The 21,223-nt window shown below is 55.8% G+C and overlaps 1 protein-coding gene across 1 annotated transcript; it reads right to left on the bottom strand.

Annotated features, from left to right (window-relative positions):
• Positions 1 to 1,779: 1,779 nt before the first annotated feature.
• LOC122390392 (micronuclear linker histone polyprotein-like) lies at positions 1,780 to 2,864 on the bottom strand (the record flags this gene model as incomplete). The annotated part of the gene is made up of 1 exon (XM_043383296.1): positions 1,780 to 2,864. A coding segment is annotated over exon 1 (1,085 nt), but the record flags the coding sequence as incomplete, so codon positions are not given.
• Between the last annotated feature and the right edge of the window lie 18,359 nt (positions 2,865 to 21,223).

The following is a 21,223-nucleotide window of genomic DNA, read 5'->3' on the forward strand; positions in this document are numbered from 1 at the left end:
TGGCACCTACTAAACGGATAACCTTGCGTGCAACCCCGCTTGTTGTCACGAACGCCTGCAGCTGGTAAACGTGCTGGTAAGCTTGCGTGGTAAGCGGCTTCGGATGGCTATGAGGATGTGCCTCATAGCTATCCTCGTCGCATGTTACAACCTAGGAGTCTGTGGCTGCTTTCAGAAGGAGTCCCCCCCCCGCATCCGGGAGCCGGCGTCCATTTTGTGTTGCGTCGCCATTACTGTGTGTGTCTGCCCAACTGCTCTTTGGCTTGATTGAAGGTGAGGCATCTTGTATCATTTGCTGTGTGTTCAACAAAAAGGTTGTCCATTTGTAAACAAAAGTTATTATGTTGTTGAGCTTCTTAGAAGATGTATAGTATCGCATAATGCTGCCCGTCGTTGGCAGAAGTGCGCCGGTATCGTCTATCCAAGTCAGAATAGCTATATGTTTGGGACTTACGCTAGCTTGTGGCAGGAATATATCACTTTATTCAACTTCAATTTAATCATTTTCCAGATTGGTATGCCTTATGATAATAATAATGCTAATATTGTTTTTTTTTTCACCCATTACAGACTTCTCTGGTAAAGAATGGGGCCATGTACTTATGTCCTGGCCTACCTTCACCCCGCGACTGCCGCCGGTGCAGAGCTAATGAAAAATCACAAATGTTTGATTGTGGTTATTTAAGAAACCTAATTGCAAATTATTCAGTTAGTTGTTGTTGTTGTTGTTGTTGTTGTTGTTGTTGTTGTTAAAGTTATAGTTATTGTCCTGGCGTTGTTATTGTTCTCGTTCTCGTTCTCGTGCCCGAATAAATGTGCTGCAGCGCTACTCAGTCTGTTTACTTGCGGTTGGCGGTCGAGAGTCGGGGGCACTGGGTTGACGGAATTCCGTCGACGGAATTCCGTCGACCAGTGCCCCCGACCCCGAAGGCCAGTAGTGGTACTAGTTAACTAGTGCCACTACTGGCCTTGAGCTAGTACCACTACTAGCCTTGGGGGCTAGTACAATTACTGGGTATGGATTAGTAGGCAGTGGCTAGTTACCTTACCAGGCAGGGGCTATTATGACACCTAGTAGACGCACTACTCACGCTATTTACGTGCGTGTTGTCAAACTAGGTGGACCACGGTGGTCGTATGCATACGAGGCACAGCCTTGTCGAACAAGCTTGTTACTCGGCAACTAGCCTAAAATTAGCCAAATTTACACGCTCCTGCAATGTTATTTTTGCGCTGAGAATTCCTCTACGAGGGGCTTGTAAGTTTTTTTTACAGTGCAATTGCATGTATAAAAATTGATGTCCACCATGAAATGTAAGGAAAATTTGTGTTTTGTTTTGAGCCGTCTCTTAGTCAGAGAAGTCTGAAAGAAAACCAAGATCGGTGATCTGTAAGAGACCTGATGCATATATGTATCTTTTGAATTATGATTTAAAAGTTTAATCAGTAGTGAGTGAGTCGGTTAGAAAAATGCATCAGCTGATGGCGTTATCGGTACTGAAGATGAGGACGGTTCTCGATACGGTTCATGGAAGGATGCTCATTGCTCAATACACGCACTGCTCGCGTCCATAAGTCAAAAGCGCTGCTTGTGCATGGTAATCAGATTCTGACGTCACGCATAGTCAGCTGTCCAAGAAGCACGCTGCTCAAGACATATATGGCATCTTGCGAATAAAGTAGCTGCATGAACTACTGTAGCTCAAGAGTACTGAATAACAATTGTGAGATTGAAATAGTAGATTATGCGTAATTGCATGCTGATCAATCGGTACTCACCCGCACTCGCAGATTTCGCAGATGCACTTGGCGTTTTTACCGCCGCCCTCGGCGGTGGTGGGTCGGTCGGACTTTTTCCTCTTGGCCGCGCTGGGCTTCCTAGCGCCCTTGTCGTCCACAGTCCTGGAGCTGTCGCTGATCTGCAGCACCTCCCCGGTGCTGGAGACGCTGCCGACCTGCTGCACGTTCGAGGAGGAGCTCGACTCCATGACGCTCGAGCTCACGTTTTGCGACTCGCTCATCTGCGAGGACTGCTGCAGCTGGGAGGACATGGAGGATTGCTCCAGCATCTGCTGAGAAGACATAGAAGACTGTTCCATCACCTGCTGCGAGGACATTGAGGATTGTTCCATCACCTGCTGAGAGGACATGGATTCCATCATCTGCTGGGAACTCGATTGTTCCATCATTTGCTGGGAGGAGGAGCTTTCCAGCACCTGATGAGAAGAGGAAGAACGCTGCATTAGCTGCTGAGAGGAAGAGGTGCTCTCAGCCAGCTGACGTGACGAGGACTGCTCCATCACTTGCTGTGAAGATGACTGTTCCATCATCTGTTGCGATGACGACTGTTCCATCATTTGTTGTGAAGACGACTGTTCCATCATCTGTTGTGAGGAGGAACTCTCCATCACCTGTTGTGAGGAGGAACTCTCGGCCAGCTGAGTGGACGACATCTCGGAGATCTGCAGCTCGGAGGAGGCCAGCTTTGACGAGCTGAGCTCCTGCGCCGTCGAGGCCCTTAACTCGGCGGCACTGGAGCTGTCTGCTGTCGACACTACCGGGCCGGCACCTCCCTCGGCGCCGGTCCCTGTCGTGTAGCTGGTCTTCTTCCCCTTGCTCGGCGACTCTTTGATGGCATCCTTCGTCGTCCCCTTGGTCGTCTCCTTCCCCTTGATGGCCTTCACGTCAGAGCTCTTCACGGCCTGTGTTTCCGAGCTGGTGGCGCTCTTGGAAAACTTGCCGGAGACCTTCTGCGTGGTCTTCTCTTGCGTCTCGAACTTCTGCACCTTCTTCTCCTCCGTCACGCGCTTCTCTTCCTTCACCCACTTCCCGTTCCGCAGAACCTTGCCGGTCTTTCCAGGCATGTTGCCGGCTCACAGTTTCACACGTTCACACAAGCACACAAGAGTCCCCGGCACTTCCAAGTGCCTCACTCTCACACGTTAGTCGTCTGTCTCGCGCACACTGGACGTGATCAGCACACGGCGCGTCGTCGGCTCGGCTCGCGGTCGTCTGCTGCTGGGCGGCCCTCGATTCTGCCCCGCCGCCGTCGACCGGTCGTGTTATGAAAGCGCCCTCTGCCGGGTGCCTGGGTGACGTCACTCACTGGCGCCGCCCACTCGGAGGTCCGACCTGCGAAAATGCCATTTGCGGTCAAGAGAGAGGGTAGGGGTGAGGTGGTAGTGCCGTGTTAGGGCAGCAGCTGGGCTGGGGCGGCATGTCATGACGCTGGTGACCCGGGTTTGGCCGCCGCGCACAGGTCAGCGCTCAGGTGGTGCTCCGGTCACCTGGTGACTCACTGAGGTCCGCGAGGTCGCCCACCGGCCGGAACGGACCGGCGCGTCCTCGACGGTTCCTCGTCAGCGTATATGGACGCAGACTGAGCGGCGGCACTGGCACCGGCACTGTCTACTACCACTACCACTGGCTGGCCACCGCTGGCCGCTCCCCATCTGTGCCCACCCAAAGTAAAGCGTCAGCACCCACGGGTCGAACATTGGGCGCCCACGGTCGGTTCTAAGTTCCCACCCACCGGAGGCAAGGCGACGCACCAAGCCGGTCGATAGAAACAACATACCAAACCACCACCGCCGCCGCCGCCGCCGCCGCCATAGCAGCGATGGGCGGCTGGTTCAGAGAAAGCGTCTACACTCGGTTGGCCCATGCACCGGCGAAACGCTCCCTGGCCAGCCGGCGCCGGGCCGCGCCGGCGAGAGAGGCGAAAGTGGCACCCTTCCCTCTCCTGTCATCCCTCGCTCGGAACTCTCGAGTCAGTCGCCCATTCGGTGTTTGGGGCACGTCACGCTACGCTCTGCTCATGCGGTTATAAAAGGCTTGGATCTCCCCTGTTTATGCGAGTTTCCTGTGAGATAGCGTTTAAGTGTTCTTGTTTACCATTGAGTTTGGCGTGTGTATCCGTTCATCGGTACATTGTTTGGGTTTAGTACGATGAAGGCCTGACTCTTCGACTCCATCAAATGTTTGATGTTAATCCTATTCAGCTTCTCCAGCTTTCAACAGCCTAGACCGGAGGCGATAGGCCACTGAGGTCACAATCAGCTGATGACCAAAACATTCAGTTGACTGCAGTGACGTCAGGGGTCGGAGCTGGAATCGTCTAGTCCAGCGGACGGGAGACCATCTACGTCATTTGGTTCAATCAGCTGCAGAGACACTCCTAGGTCACCCTAGGCGCCGCAGAGCCCGTTAAGGTCATATGACTAACTGGCGGACCAGTCAGAGCCGCTCTCGGAGAGGTGGCGGGGCGTCATACCAAAACGGCCAGCTTACTCCGCCGCCGCTGGCCGCCCACAGCTGTGACGTCATATGGACAGGCGGTCCATATAAGGGTGTTGGCGTGGCGGCGCCGGCCGCCCACCGCTGCCGCCGCCGCCGCTGCCGCCGCCGCCGCCCGGTCACGCGCGGCCGGCCGCGCCGCCGAGCAGGCACACAGCTCGTCCGCCCGGGATGGCGGCAGATGTGGCGTCATCGCCGGGAGCCTTCAGAGTTCCGCCGGTGGCGTCATCGCCGGCAGACTCCAGAGCCGCTGGTGACGTCAAATGACGCGCACTGGGTGACGCAGAGACTTAGAGAGCTTTGGAGAGGTAGTTAAATTTATTTATAGTCACCGTGGTTAAATTATCCTCCAACTTGTTTGCAAGACACGCTAGAGAAGCAGGCATCATACCTACATCATATAGGTAAATTGCACAAAATAGTTTGTGCATTGGTGATAGAGTTGAGCACATCCAACTAAAAACGCTGAAATGAAACTCCGACACTGCTACAGTGCTTCCACCGTGCATGGCTATTCTCAGCAGTGAGTCTGCATTGGAAATGTATGTAGAAACGGCGTTGAATCAAACGATGGCAATAACAAAAGCCAGCGAATGGTTGAAATCCAACTGGTGGAGACGTCATAAATCTTCTAAGCTCAATCAACCGGCATATATCGTATGCAATTTGTATTTTTCAGGTGGATATTCACCTCATTCAAGATAAGCTGGGTTGGAATTCCGAGTGGCCGCCTGTATATACGACATCAAAACAGCCGTATAAGACGAAACATCTCATCAATCGTTCCATCTGTTCCCCTTCACAGCAGTCGTTGAAGAAAGATCTATGTAACATCCAAATCAAAACAAACACGTCCTACGCATGGTCTGAGTGCCTGTGGCTCATAGTAATTACATGTGCCACTTGGAGCCTGTTATCCACTTGTTATCTTGTGCGATAACTTTAACACTGAACAGATCTCCCGATTGGGCTAAAAACGCCGGGGAGCTGCAAGTAGAGTGTACGTACATTCACAACAATTAATAACCTGAGACCACGCAGACAGGCAAAATGAGTTCATGATAAATAGGGTGAAGTCGTATAAGAGTACGCACTTAGTGGATTTCTTGCTCTCATTTGTTTAATATTTGAAAGAAAGAAATCGCAAATAGGGAATATTAAAGTTCATTGAATTAGCCATCATCCCATGGGGCAACGATCCTTCAGTGTAAATGGAAGTGGTCTAAAACTGACATTTTCTGAACCGCTGCAGTTGCGTAATCTTACCATATGGGGTATGTAAGAGTACGCACGCCAGGCGGGTGGAGTACGCAAGCATATGAACACACACCTATGCAGCTTGTACTGTCCAAATGCTTAACTTCAAACTCAGAAGGCATTTAAGTTAATTCTAGTATCCAAAAAAAAAACATAAAATAAATCTTTCAAGTCAGAAAATCAGGAAATAAGCATGTCGTGTGTTTCTTTAAAAAATGCACAATCAAAAGGGAGAATAACTCGTATTTGGAAGAATTTCGGGTACGCATCTGCATCACAGTGCTCCATTGATGATATACCTACAAAACAAACGTCATTGAGCGATAGATTAATAATTTTATATTTCTGTATATTCGATTTAATGTATAATTCTGCGTACTCTTACCCTCCTGAACAGTGCGTCCTCTTACCGTACATGCAATTCGCGCACAAAACAACCCCGAAACGTTGTGCAAAACTTCGCAAACAGAATATTGCACTGCACAGTATTTCCCCAGATAACCTCACAAGTTTCCCACCACAATCACGGAAATGTACCTTATCTCAACTGCCAAGTATCAAAATTATTGTACCATACCATAATAATATCATAACGCTCGAAAATAATATTCATCGCCTTAAACTCAACAGCGTCGCCGCGCAAGGCCCACGTTCCGTTGGTGACAAGCACGCACTGGCGGCTTCATGTCACTTCATGAACTCGACAAACCCGCGTTGCTAAGCAACCGAAACAGCTGATGCGTACTCTTATCGCCCGCGTACTCTTACCCGCCCTTACCCTACATTACCATTTGGTGTGGAGTGCTGTCTGCGACCCACATGATTCAAAGTCACAATATAGCTTGCTTTGGTGGTACTGCTATGGTTATGAATATGGGTTGCAATGAACGAAGTGCCGAAGAGACGGAAAATCCTCACCCGCTCTCTTCTGATTTTAGCAGCCGCTAACAACACAGCATAACAGTGTCTATCAATCCGCCGTGAAGCCAAGCATGAAGGTCGAACCCGCGGTGCCGATTCCGGGCACTGTTGGTGATTACTGCACACTCGCACGCCGCTGTTCAGAATGGCATGCCAATGGGCGAGCATTCCCAACAAGCGCCCTCATTAGAGAGGCGTGTCTTGGCTGTCACATGCCAAACTACGACCGATTCCGTCCGTCCAAGTGATGCGCTCCACCTGGTGCGACACCGCACGCCACGGCGGCACGCAGTACGGCCTACGACCGAACGTCGGGTACGGCTCGGCTACGTCGGACGTGCCTCGGTCATCGGAACGGGGCCAGGCGTACCCCTCCCCGGCCCGGTCCCACCCCAGTGCCAATCACAGGACCAATGAGCCGACAAACACGCACACCCGCTCAATAGTACGGTCCGCCGCGCCGGTACGCAGAGCGGGCACGCAGGTGCGCCGCTGACTCCGTGACGAGGCTACTGCACGGAACGCCTGTATTTAAACGCCGGTCCGGACCAATCCTATAACTTAGCTGTTGATGAAGCTGTATGCATTCTGGTTTGGTTTTCGTGGCAGGCTGTAGGCAGGCTAGGCAGCGGAACGCATTGCAGTTAGATGTAGCTACTATGTATATCTATGACCACTGATGACCACTACCCAACTTCTGTGGACCACCATTGGATTACAGTGAGCCGAGCCGAACTACGAAGCCCGCCTCGCCAGCCCCAGCCGGTGCTGGAAACACCCCTTAACGTTGGCGTCGCCGGTGCCTGCGTGGTGTGATGAGCCTGAACTGAGGGGCCGGACCTACCCGTCTCTTACCTCGGTATCCGGGAGGATTTGGCGTAGTGCGGCCTCGACCTCCGCCAGCTCCTATTGCGTGTGTTCCAGCTCTCCCTAGCTGAAAGACGCCGGAGTTGACGGAAGGAGACAAAGGAAAAATAAGAAAGAAAAAAAACGAAAAACAAGAGCGGCCGCCGTCTGACGTGCCACTCACGCACTGGAGGCGCCCGGCGGCCGGCGCATTGTCCTCGCCAGGCCGGGCGGGCCGTATTTGCTTACCCGACCGCTGGCGCTTATCTAGCCTCCTATTGGCGCCCGCACCCTCTGTGGCCGGCTCCCTCATATGCCGGGCACCTCCAGGAAGCGGGGGGCCGGTTGCACCTCTAACGCCAAGCGTTAATGTATTTTGCACGGAACTGACGTGAAAAGACCATTAACGTTGGCGTCGCCGGTGCCTGCGTGGTGTGATGAGCCTGAACTGAGGGGCCGGACCTACCCGTCTCTTACCTCGGTATCCGGGAGGATTTGGCGTAGTGCGGCCTCGACCTCCGCCAGCTCCTATTGCGTGTGTTCCAGCTCTCCCTAGCTGAAAGACGCCAAAATTTGCCCAAATGTATGGGCACGATGCCGGCAAGGGGCGGCATGAGGTATGCCAGGCGGGCGCGGGGGGATCATAAGTACCCCGGGACTTTTGGGGTGGAATAAACGAGCTCGGTGACGGCCGCTGTGAGGTCACGGGATAGCATTAGCAAACGTTTAATGCGTCACCAACCGGCCACGCTGGGTAGAAAGTGAGTGGAAACGGGGCGTAGCAGGGGCGCAGCGCTGGATTTCGCGCCCGGTATCGCTGTACAAACTTCCATAGCTCTCTGGGACTGAGCCTGGTCACTGGGATCCCAGAGACACACGGCGCACATGCCGCCCGGGCAAACCACTGAGCCGCGAGGGCTGCCAAGAGCGGGTGGGAGGCCGGCGGATAACGGCGTCGCCCATACAAGTGCGGGCAGGGAGGAGAGTGGGCGCCTAGCAAACAAGCGCGCGGTTGGCGATCGCCGGCGGTGGCTGGCCGCAGTCCGAGCCCGAGGGACGGCGCGGCCTCCGACAGCGGGTTAGGCGGCGGCGGGAACGACATGACGAACGGGCGGGGCGGTCAGTGACAGCGCAGGGCATGGTGTCAGTACATACGTGACGGTCGTACGGTAATTGCGAAACGGTACGGTGCGGCTGTTAGCCGCGGCGTGCGTATACCGCTGCGCTGGGCTCAGGGCTGAGGGCTGTCGGCAGGACATGACAGTAGTATAGGCAACGGGTAAGACGCCCGTGTCGGGCACGGCACGGGTTGTCCGGAGAGGCATGACAGCAGCGGTGGGACATTGTTGAGGCGTGTTCGACAATCGACAGCGTAAGTGGAGTTGTTGGACTGACGTGAGATGGGAGGGACGCCTAGTCAGTTTGGCACAGTTATGGGGCAAAGTCAAGTGAGAACCGTCGTCTTTGAAGTGATCCGGCGAGAAGCGCTGTTAATGTAAATGATAATAGAATATAACTGAAATACAGATGCAACAGATGTGCAATGGTGGATAGGATGCGCCACCTAGGTAGCTTGTGACTGTCTCACAAAGCATGTGTCGGGAGGGGTCTTGTTTATCTTATTGTCTCCTAACATTCAGGTAGACAAAATTATTCCTGGTAGGGACGGATACCTCACAACGATGCATACAAGTCCGCCGATTCCTGGAATCAAGCTGGTCACCGTGCGATTTGGCCCGAATTGTCGGTGGTTACCCGCACTCTAACCAACACAACACGAGGCTGCGCTTGTCCGCGGCGAGCGAACGCGGTACAAGAGCGCCGAGGTGGGGGGGGGGGGCGCTGAGCAAACAGGCGCCTACGAGCAACGGCCCGAGACGAGAGGGTTATCAGGCCGGCCGCGGCGGCGGGCGCGGCAGAACGAGTGCTGTCGGCGGGCGGTCTAGGCGGCGGGTGGGGGACGGCGTGGTACACGGGCCGCCGTCGGCGTCGCACATGACCGTTGCTCTGTCAGCGGCGGAGTGACGTTGACGTGTGACAGGCCTGCGGCTAGAGCGCTGGCATGACGAAGGTTCTGTCGGCGGCGGCATGACAGCCGGGGTGGCTGGGTAGATGATAGGAGTGCTTGTGGTAACGGCGGGATGGTGGTATGTGACAGAGGGGGTGGGCCTGGTGATTGCCGTGGTAGGTGTGCCCGGTGCCGTTGGCGGCGCGGCGGCGCGGCAGCGGTTAAGACGTACGGGGTGGTCCGGGCGGCGGCCGGGATGGGTAGAACTGGAGTGTCAGCATGGCGACGGTATGTGGGAGGCGTGTCGGTCCGGGCGCTTGGGCTAGACATGATCGTGAACGGTCGGAAGCAGCGTGATAGCAGTACCTACATATATGGCGGACGGACACTCAGTGCGTTAGACATGACAGAAGTGTCAGCGGCGGCGTGGCAGTGGTTCGTGACAGGCGGATAGCCTGTGCGGCGGGGATGATAGATGATTGTCCGCAGCGGCGTGACAGTGCCAGGTTGTCGGCAGCGGCGTGACGGCATCGGCGTGGTAGCGGTATGTGACGGATAGGCAGCTCGTGCGATGAACCTGACAGGTCGGCCGGTGGTGGTGGCTTGACAGCAGCATGTGACAGACGCGGTGGCCGTGTAACGGGCATGACCGGCAGCAGCGTGACGGCTCGTGACGTAGCGGTGTAGGGCAACAAAGGCGCGATGCGCAGGCGCGCAGCCCCCTGTGCTGAAGATACATTGCCTAACGCAGCGCAAAGGTCCGGCGCCACCTGGGATCGAACCGGGACACCCTGGCGATAGTCCTAACGGCACACAAACGGATCCGTCACGCTAACCACCACACAACTATGGACGCAGCGTTCTGCGACAGATGAGCGCAAAACAACGAGCGCTGGTGAGGAGGGCGGCGCTAAGCAAACAGACTTACGGCTGGGGGCCACCGGCCCGATACTGATAGGGTGGCCAGGGGCCGGTCGCGGCGGTGAGCGCGGCGAGACAAGTGCACCAGCTAAGGGGGGACGCCAGTAAACAAACGTGCGGCTGGCGCGGCGGTGGCCGGAGACAGCCCGGTCCCGGTCCAGAGAGGCGCCGCAGTGACTGGCAGGGTGACCAGGGGGATGGGTAGACGGCTCTGACGTCATGGCTGCGTCATGACGTCATGGTGGACGGTCCGCTATGGCCAGTCCGACCGGCCACAGCGGTCGCTGCTGTGCGGTGACGGAAGGCTGACGTGGGGACGCAGTGGGCGGAGCTTGGAGGCTGTGTATGTACGGTCCGACCGCACACAGGGCCCGTGAACAGCCCTCAGGCTTAGGTGGAAAATGGCAAACGGGAGAGACGGCCGGCGGTGATAGCGGTGGTGAAGAGCGCGGCGGGCATGACAGTTTGGTATGACATGAAAGATCAGCTGATCTCGGAAATGTCATAGCTAGTTAGTGTTGTTGTTATAGCGAGTTGTTTTGTCGTCAGTGTAAGAGAGGGACGCGAGTATATGAGCAGGGCGAGCGCGATAGAATGGGCACCGGTGGGAAAGGCAGCGCTAAGCAAACAGACGGGCGGCTAGGGGCCGCGGGCGGCGGCCCGGGATGGGAGGGTGGCCAGGCCGGGGTGCGCGCGGCGGGCGGGGCTGGCGGGAGGGAGGTGCCGCCGGGAGACAAAGGCACGGCCGGCGGCCTCAGGCGGTGGCAGGTGACAGTCCGGCTCAGAGAGACAGCGCGGCGGCCGGCGGGGTGGCCGAGCGGCGGTCGGCGGGGCGGCTGGGCGGCGGGCGGCCGGGCGGCCGGGCGGCGGCCGGGCGGCCGGGCGGCGGCCGGCGGGGGGGGGGGAGGGGTTGCCGCGGCGGCGGTCGGCCGGGCGGGGGGGGGGAGGGGTTACCGGGTGGCGGCCGGCGGGGCGACCAGGCGGCGGGCGGGTCGTGGCAAACGGCAGGACAGCCAGCGGAAGCGTCAGGTGTGACGGTGGGCTGTCGGCGGCGGCATGACAGCGGTGACGACGAACGTAGCGGGCGTGACGGTTGGGTGTGTCAGCGGCGGCGTGACATGTTGGGTGACGGGCGAGGCAGGGGCGGCGGCGGCAAGACCGAGGTCTGGCGTCGGCGTGACGGTGTAAATGACAGACGACAGTCCGTGTGACAGAAGAGGTAGTCAGCAGCGGCTTGACCACGTATGACAGACGGGACGGGCCGTGCAACGGGCGAGATAGTTGATTGTCAGCGGCGGCGTGACAGCGTATAAGACGGCACAGTCCAGGCGACTGACGATAGAAGCCATGCTAGCGGCGGCGTGACGGCCTAATAGCCGACGGGAAATCTCGCCGGCGACGGTTGAGATGGGCGTTATAGTAGGGCAGGGCGTACTGGCCGTCCGAGAAACTATCATGACATAAGCATGGGATGTCAGCTGCGGCGTGACGGCGCGGGACGTGTCGGCGGTAAGACAAGCAAAGGAGCAGTAATCGCCACGTGATCGCCACGGCAGTAATCGACACACGAGTGGAACGTGGACCACTCTGAAATGTTCAACACAACAATACGAGGGGGCGGTAGGTACGCCGGCACGGAGCGCCCGCGGGCCTAAGATTGCTGGTAGTGGGGTCGCTCGTGAGTCGTGACAGCCTGGACACAATGGGGAGACGCCAGCAAGCAGGCGTGACTTACCGGATGCCCTTTCGCGTGTGGAGCGTCCCATCTCCGGGAGATGATCGCAGCGGCTGGAGCGCGCACGCACGAAAAACAAGAGCGGCCGCCGTCTGACGTGCCACTCACGCACTGGAGGCGCCCGGCGGCCGGCGCATTGTCCTCGCCAGGCCGGGCGGGCCGTATTTGCTTACCCGACCGCTGGCGCTTATCTAGCCTCCTATTGGCGCCCGCACCCTCTGTGGCCGGCTCCCTCATATGCCGGGCACCTCCAGGAAGCGGGGGGCCGGTTGCACCTCTAACGCCAAGCGTTAATGTATTTTGCACGGAACTGACGTGAAAAGACCAATATGTCCTCAGGGTGTTTGTTGTTTTTGGAGCGGAGCGTGCCGCCGACCACATCGAACGAGCTCTGAGCGGAAACTTTCCGCTCAGAGCTCGTTCGATGCCGGAAACGCCGCTGGTGAGTCACCATGTTTGCACCCGACGCAGTGTTGCAACACGGCTGAGAGCTAGAGAGACGAGACAGAGTGCTGAGGACATCGAGATTAACGCTGACCTCAGCGCGAGCACGAGAGGATAGCGCAGATACGCAGAGCGCTGAGTGAGGTTCAAAGTTAGCCGGCTTCCAGTCTGTTCTGCAGTGCTTTCGAGCATCGCTGCGCCTCGTTCAGGGTCGAATTTAAAACGATTCAGCGCGTGACAGGAAGGTAGAGCGAGTCTCTGAATGGAATAGCAGCCTCACAGCTTCCCAAATATGGTGTTTTCGGCGGCGGTACTTTGCGGGATCCGGCGAGGTTGTTCCAGGAACACGAGTCTGTTCAGGAGTTCTGACAGACGGCCGCCAAACGAACCGGTCCTCCAGCTCGGCGTTCAGCGTAATCTAACCCGTCTCTGGTCGGACTTTTTTGCATTTTCATGTAGCGGCCTCCTGCCAGACAGTTCATAAAGTGCGCAGATGTAAAAAGTGCGTGGCTTAACCCGCGAGTTGCTGGGGGGGGGGGCGTTAAACGCCCAAACTTTTTTCGCCGGGCCATAGCATAAAAACGGCGCGCCGCAGGCGCGCCAAATTTCGGGGACCTGTAGGGAATTGATTGAAGGTTATTGTGACAAAGTTTCAAAAAAATCGGTCGGAAATTTTTTTGAGATATCGAGGTTTTAGTGACGTCATGATTTCTGAGTTTTCGACCAAAAACGGCATATGTTCAAAAAATCATATAAAATCACAGAATAGACATACAGACATACCGTAAACGCCATTAGATTGCCAATACCATGAACAATCAAATGGCTATCTTCGATTATTGATTATCGTTCTGCATTTTCCAAAATCTTGAACTGAATATCGGCAATTTCTCGTGACTACTTCACGACCATGATACATGCATTTCTTTAATTTAACTTTTTGAGCCAAACACGTACACATATGGTAAAATGAATGTCACCATCGTGTTCCACGCCCCAAATTACCCATAAAACATGTGTCACAGGCTGCGAATATCAGTTTTGATTTTCGGGGATATGTGCTTACCCGGTTGACCTGACCTTGACCCTGACCTATGCTTGACTGACCCCTACATGGAGCGGACACTCTTGTAGGCCTTATATGATGGATTGTGCACCGTTTTGACAGAGCTGATGACGAGAGGCGCCCATTGCGAAGTCCTGAAGTCCATGCTACTGAAAGCCCGATTTCAGGTGTTTGACCTGACCTTGACCCGACCTGTGACCTCAAAATTCAACTTTAAAGTACTCATCTGAAGCGTCTCGTCGATTTCTTTCGTTTGCCGCCTCGTGCGTTTCGCTGCGCCTATTGGTTCTCGAGTTATCGGCTGGGGGCGTTTAACGCCCCCCCCCCCCCCCAGCAAACGGTGGGTGGCGAAATACCCCAGCAACTGCCGGGTTAAAAAGAAGAAGCAAAAAAGCCTATTAAGCCATTTAAGTCGTCATTTCAGTTATTAAAGGTCAAAGTAAATGTGTTCCTTTGAAGCCGCAAAGCTGCGACTCCAATTAGTCAACTGCATCAAAAGGCTTTGAGTCGTAATTTGTTTCATAAAAGGTGTTTTGAAGTGCATTCCGATGAGCCTGACTTCAGTGCGATTCCAGAACTCTCAGGCAGCTCGCACCGAACCCGTCCATTGCCGATCTGCGTGTCGGAAGGTGTCGCAGACTGATCGAGAACGCTGAATCACCGATTGAGCGTGTGTCGCTTCTTAATAAGGAGCGGCCTCGATCGCCTTGTGCGGACCTTGGAAGTAAGTCAGAGGTCCGTGGAACCGCCGCCAGTGGCCGCGGCAGACTGACCGCAGCAAGTGTGGAACGTTGAGCCAGATCCACCGCCCCAGTTTCGCGAGCAGACACCAGCGGGCTGTATATATTTACATATACGCCACAGCACGGCTATGGTATGGTCGTTTTCGTGAACATTGCACCGTTGGCCTGTCAGGGGAACTGGGGGAGCAAATGTCACCAGGGACGGTTCGTGGTACCGTTATGTATGACTGGTAGAACGTCTCATCTCAGGGGCACTGACGGTCGGCACGGTTCCCCGTCCCGAGGGAATGATTGGTGCGGACAGGGGGCAGACTCTGCAGACCCGGCAGTGCGCTGCAGGGCTCCAAGGTGTCCCACCCAGCGCGCTCGGCCTCGGCTCGTTGGGTCGAACCACGTCCGGGCAGCCTTGGCCCGCTCGGCTGCCCACGCACACACATCGGCAGCGGCGCCGCCCTCCCGGCCGGCCGACCCAAAACTGCCGGTCCGCCCACACGGCCAGACGGGCGGCCCCGGGCCCCTGGTCAGATAGAAGGGGGTCTCTGGCGAGACGAGCGGCCCCTGGTCAGAAGGAAGGGGTTCCCTGGTCAGACAGAAGGGGTTCCCTGGTCAGACAGAAGGGGTTCCCTGGTCAGACGGACAAATCCCTGGTCAGGAGGTGTCATACAGCGGCACCTTGCTATTTCGGCAGCCAAGCTCGATGAAAGAGGGGCTGTTAAACTATCACAAAAAGATAACAAGACTGTAAATGGTAGATGCGTAGAGATTTGTCGTCATTATTATTGAATGGCTTAGTTAGTCCCTGTCATAACATATACAAAATTTTACCACGCATTGAAAAAGATCGAACTTTCTTTCCAACTATCAGGAAAGCATTTACATCACCAAACTTGGTGACTGTATTATAACTTCTTGATGTACCGTCATTCTGGCAACACATAGCTTGACAGACCAAGCATGCAGTGCAGCACACGTTATCTAACATAAGCAAGTGAATGTTTATTGATTTAGTGCCAGTAACACTGCGCGTGTCGGACGTGCTCTGCTAGGCTGTCCAAGGACCGCTGTCCTGATATGAATGTTTTGATTCGGCACTTTGTTTTCTTTAGACCAGTCCATTGGCAAATAATAATTTTTTGCCTAACCAAATCGTACAAATGAATCACATTTGTGTTTAAAACACCGCAGAAATGGCGAATTCAAGTTGTGTAAATTTTAGAAAAGAAACTGTGGGTATGCAAGGAGTAAAATAGCGATAATTTCGTAATTTCGGTATTGAAGTGTCAGTGTCATTTGATACCAGCATTACACTACGTCTTACATGCATTTTACCTCGATTCGTATGACCTCGGCCTCGGCACTCCGCCCTCCCACTTCCCACAATTGCCGTCGCGGCCCACTCCTCTGCCTACACAGGCTCGTCCATGCATCACGGCATCATGGTGCATTTTGCAGTCTTGCAGCCATGCCGTGAGGAGGCAGATACAGTCGGAGGCACCGCCGGCCACCTCCGCACGACGCCCTTCTCAGAACCCGTCCGCCAAACCGGCTCCCGGCAGCGGGCACGGCAGAGGGGCGGGGGATGGTACGGCAGAGGGGCGGGGGATGGTACGGCAGAGGGTGGGAGGATGGTACGGCGACAACGGCAGAGGGGCGGGGGCGGTACGACAGAAGACGGGGTGGTATGTGACAGAGCGGAGAGGATGGTACGACAGAGGGCGGGATATGATATGGCAGAGGGGCGGGGGATGGTACGGCAGAGGGCGGGAGGATGGCACGGCAGAGGGCGGGAGGATGGCACGGCAGAGGGGCGGGAGATGGTAAGAGGTACGGTATGGCAGAGTGTGGAGGACGGCATGCAGAGGATGGGGAACGGTACGGCAGAGGGCGCATGGGGGGGGGGAGGGGGTATCTTAGCAGACGGGGGCGGTATGGCAAGCGGTGCCAATGGGCATTGGACAGAAGGACGCGCGACAAGCGATGGTGGTTGATAGTAGGACGGGCGGTAGACGGTGACAGCAGACGGCAGCATTGGCAGCGGACGACAGAGCGGGTCTGACCACATGCTGGATGCACAGCGGACAGTAGCCGGCCAGTGCAGCTCGGTGGCCTTGGGCAGGCTGTGGGCATTGATGCGGTCGCTGTTGCAGCGTTTTTTGGAAGCACTGTTGTCAGGCGCATCCGGTAGCGCCGGCCACGGAATTACCTCAGCACATGAAAATGTTTAGCGAGAAAAGGGTCGTCCGTAGCTACCACATTGGGATGCAAAAGCTATGAATTATGATCTGCATTGTCGTTCTTCATGGCACAAATCCATAAAATTAGTGTGGGATGACAGTATACTTATTTTGTCTCTAATAATGTCACTTGTGGTGCATGAGCTACCAAAAATCATGTTATCCTTAATTCCAGAATGTCCCACAAAGAAGCATGCTCAAAAACGTTCTACTATTCCACGTTCCCTCCTGTAAACAGTCCATCGACAGTGTTTTCGACATTTCCATCGACTTTCAGTGTTTTAGCGGTCATTCCAGCATGATCTACCGTTGAATATTACCTGTTCATTCAAGAGTGACCGCCGGTCACTCAGCGGTCATTCTCTTATAACTCCACCCATCCTCTTTATGTCCGTCGCGGAATTCTGCGGTCATTCCGATGTAATTCGCCCACCCTCTCTGTGACTGGCAGGCAGCAGGACCGATCGGCCACGGCCGGCGGCCACCACCAACAACCATGGGCGAGCGTTGGTTCGCCGCAGACCGCGACTGGTTCAGGGACGGGCGGGAAAAGCTAACGGGGCACCGGACGTCCGGTTAGGTGGTGCAGTAGCGACAGTGCTGGCTGAGCGCGGGTACTGAGCATTGTGATGTTCAGTAGGTGGTGGGTAATGATTTGGTGATGCTGTTGTGTGTCCGATCCATTGGTCGATGGGTAGTAAATTAATGATCGCTGAGCTAGCGATCGGCCTAAAAGGTCAGTTAACGCTAGTCATTGATGTGTAGACAGCGGGAAAGTAACACAGTGCCGCAATGCTGAATTTTCTACTGACCAATGCCGGATGAATTGACGTTCAGAAGCCGGAGAGATAGGGGCGGGGCAGTTCACGGGCCCTGGTGTAACCCACCATATGACCATGCAGCGTGTCTCTACCATCGGCAGTGGGCGATACAAGGGCGGCGGCTGGGGATGAGCTATACCTGGACCTCCCGGCTGGAAATCTCAGCTCACTGTGAAAGCTTGCTCTCTAAATTTGGCTCAAACATATCTCAACAAACAATCCTTTCGGCAGTTTTTAGCATTAGACTTACAGTAAAGAAGCAGTCCGCTCTGACAACAGAGATTCATTGTCGCTGTCGAATCATATGTTGCTGTGGGTCACAATACATCACGTCTCTCGATATGGTAGACTCGGGGGCGACGACGTGGGTTCCGTTCAAGGTGCGGCCGGCGGTGGGCGGTATCTTTGGAGCGGGCGGTGCTGCAGTTAAAGGGCCGGTGCAGACTGCTGCCCACCCTCCCGCCACAGCACGCGACAGTGCAGGGGGAGGGGCGGTCCACCAGCTGGTATCTGTCTTCTCAGTACCTCCCACCCTGTCACCCCTGCAGGGGCGGTGGACGCGCTGGACTCGAGCCAAGCGACTACTCGCAAATGGCAGACGCCGCGCTAAGACGATTTGTCTATGATGTGGAAACCTGTGCGAAAGCTGCAGAACTTCGAAATAGTGTGTTTGGATAGCGCAAGGCTAAGTGACATTTAATAGTTAAATACTATTAGACCCCTTGCACGAACTACATGGATTTTGCATAGTTTATCTGATGAACTGCAGCACGAGCTTCATATAACAACAATAAGAAGCTGAAAATGTCCGGCGGCACTCAAAACTAATTATACCATGAGGCAGTAACTGGTCCGGTTCCATCGTTTACGGCCGAAATTTACGGCCCAGACCGCTTGCTACAGGTGCAGCCTTTCTGCTGCACCTCTGCCTGCACCGCTGGAAGATCCGCAGCGCAGTGGTGAGCTACCAGCTGGTGCAGGTTACACGCGTCTGGCGTCCCCCTGAATCAGTGCGGACGCCATCTGGAGAATCAGACGAACGTGCCAAGAGGCTGATCAGCCTGGTCTTGCCGCATAGGGAGTCCCAATGACATGACACCTAGGGAGGGCCAACGAGACACGGCTTGTGAGCGGTCGGCGAGGAAAGGATGTCGTCACTCCGAGTGGAGTTTCTTTGACCGTTCTCCCCAATCTCCTACCCTCTTTTCTTCTCCCCTGTCTCTTCCAGTCGCTGCCGACGGCGGCAGTGTGGGAACGTCAAACGAAATGCGCCCGGGCCATGTGGTTAGATTAGACACCAGACTCAGCCACCCGCGCCCCGCCCACGTGGGACCCCACCCCTCCCCCTGGCAGTGACACAGTCCTCAGTGACACGCCCCTCTTAGTGGGTGATGGGGCACCGGGACGGGTACCGTCGGCGGCCTGCCTCAACACGTGCTCCCAGCCAATAATAGACCAAACACCACGCCGACACACCGAACACGCTGCCAGAAACTGAGAGAGAGAGAGAGAGAGAGAGAGAGAGAGAGAGAGAGAGAGAGAGAGAGAGAGAGAGAGAGAGAGCCGCGCAACACGTGGGTGAGGATCAGAGAGGATCAGAGTTCCTCTGTACAGCAGGGTTGTTCATCTCTGTCCAGCACGGCGCCAGTGCTGATCAGAAAATGTGTCCCGAATGCGACAGTGTTTACGGGCGAACTTTCGTTATGCAAGGCACGACCGGAGCAACGACGGCTTCGGATCCAGCTCACGCAGCAAAACAAAAAGACGAGCGATCTGGACCAGTGCTGGATTGATTGACGGCGGTCTATTCGGTGTCGTATTTCATTCATTGCAGACGGGATGTTGCGAAAGAAGTGCTAGACCCTGCGTGCTCGAAGTCAGCGAATCAGAGAAGCATCCACTGGCGTTTGAAACGAATATGGAAGCAGAAGTTCACATTTTTTTCTGGTGGTCATCAATGTCTGCTGATAAGTCTGTCACTGTCATTGACTCCTCACGTGTCCCCAGTAAACACTAGACCCGGGTGCCGGTGACAGGTGTCACGGAGCTGCCTCTCACCTGGGGGCGCTGCTCGCGGTCCGGTCTCCTCCCTCCCTCGCTGCTGCGGCCTGCGTCGGCGCGGGGCGGGCTCGCACTGCGCGCCAGCCGCCGCCAGAGAGCGCTGCCCACCGCCACCGCCGCCCCAGGTACCGGCGCCGCCGAGCAGCCAGTTACGCCGCGATGAGCACGATGAGTTTGGCCTTGGCCAGCGGTCGTCGTGCACAGAGGGCGGCGGCGCGGTGCCCACTGGGCCCTCTGGCCCGGCGGCCCGCCCCCTCCCCGACCCACCACGTGCAGGGGCGGCACCCCGCCTCCTTTCACCGCCCGCGCCCGGACAGAGGGCGGCATCCGGTGCCTGGGTCCGCCTCTGTGCATCCTGATGTCCCCACACGTCCATCAGTTGCGGCTGCATTCCACGGAGCTCGCTGTAAACGCGGACCGTGCAGGCGCTATACGGACAGCACATGACCGACAGCGCTAAACAAACCCGTGCCGTGTCGAGACGACCGAGGCAGTAATATCACAGCCTCATCACTCTGCATTGACAGTGCCGGGCCTTAGTAACACGATTATAGCTCATAGCCAGGCCAGTGTGACCGTCTCCCCATGCTCGAGTCTCTTTAGCCGCGGCGGCTTTGGGGTCACCTGACAGTCACCGCGGGGGTGTCGCCACCAGCTGACAGGCAGCAGCGGCGGCGAACAGTCTGTCATCTGTCACTGACAGCGGACGCCAGTGACCCCGAGACAGCGAAGGTCACGGACAGATCCCGGCGGCTCGGCCATGCATACATTCATGCCGGCGCAGCGTCCGTACAAAAGTCGACGCCGTGGGTTCTGTGTAAATCCAGGCAGTTTCATGGTCTCAGCCTCCACCAACATGGATGAAAGTACCGTTCAGATAGGTACACAATACCTACACATGGACAGCGTTCCATTTTCAGCAAGATGAGCAGAAGCGTCAGACGACATAGGCGGCGGAACGGGGAGGGCACCGGGGCACCGTTCCCCCCTTTGATTTTGACATTTTAACATTTGCCCTATGGGCGTTGCATGGAAAGAATGGGACCAAAAGTCGCCAGTGTCCCCCTTAATTAAAGGTGTTCCGCCGCCACTGCCAGACGATCCGTCGCAAATGTCTTGTCGGGACTCATCTCATCTTCAATACACACACACAAAATATGGTCTTATCTATAGGATGAATGCACATGTGCCCAGTGTTGCACTGGACTCCCGATTTCATTCCGACATGGCGCGGCCGCGCGGGAGTAGAGTTGCATCAACCCTCCGTCCGTCTATTCCGAGCTCCCCTTCAGGAACGTCCCATATTCGGGACAAAGCGATGGTGGCGGTCAGCGTTTAGCAATGGCGCAATGCCGTCCGCTGAACATGTGGCCTCTGCATTGGTCAGCAGCATGGACCGACCGTCGGACAGGTCGTATATGGTGCGATGCTTGCGGACAATCGGGACACAATTTTGTCGGCAAGTCAGCCGCCGCGCCGATGCCAAGGTTTCAGAAAAGTAGCTTTGCAAAGGATTCTATACGAATCCGTGCAAGTTTGTGGGGCCAGAATAATTCCTGCACGATTCCAGCACAATCCGACGGACTGAAAGGGGAATCGGTTATACGACTGATCGCACCGCCCGACCTTTGATCCTAGCAATCCTCGCCCGTCCTGACCGGTCGGTCGCTGATGTCTGGCAGGCCAGGCCAGGCCTTGGCCCAGTTCTAACCACATCAATATGCGTGAGGCGCTGGGATCCGGCACGCACTGGACTCGGGGCCACTTCTCCTTATAAGGAGAATCCGAATAATTTAGTCGTTCCTCCATATGACGTGCATTATACGGCACTACGCACGATCAGCGCTTTCCTCTTTTGGACTTACAGAAG

Source organism: Amphibalanus amphitrite, unplaced genomic scaffold, assembly GCF_019059575.1.
Source record: "Amphibalanus amphitrite isolate SeventyFive unplaced genomic scaffold, NRLGWU_Aamphi_draft 000394F_arrow, whole genome shotgun sequence".
Taxonomy (NCBI): Eukaryota; Metazoa; Arthropoda; class Thecostraca; order Balanomorpha; family Balanidae; genus Amphibalanus; species Amphibalanus amphitrite.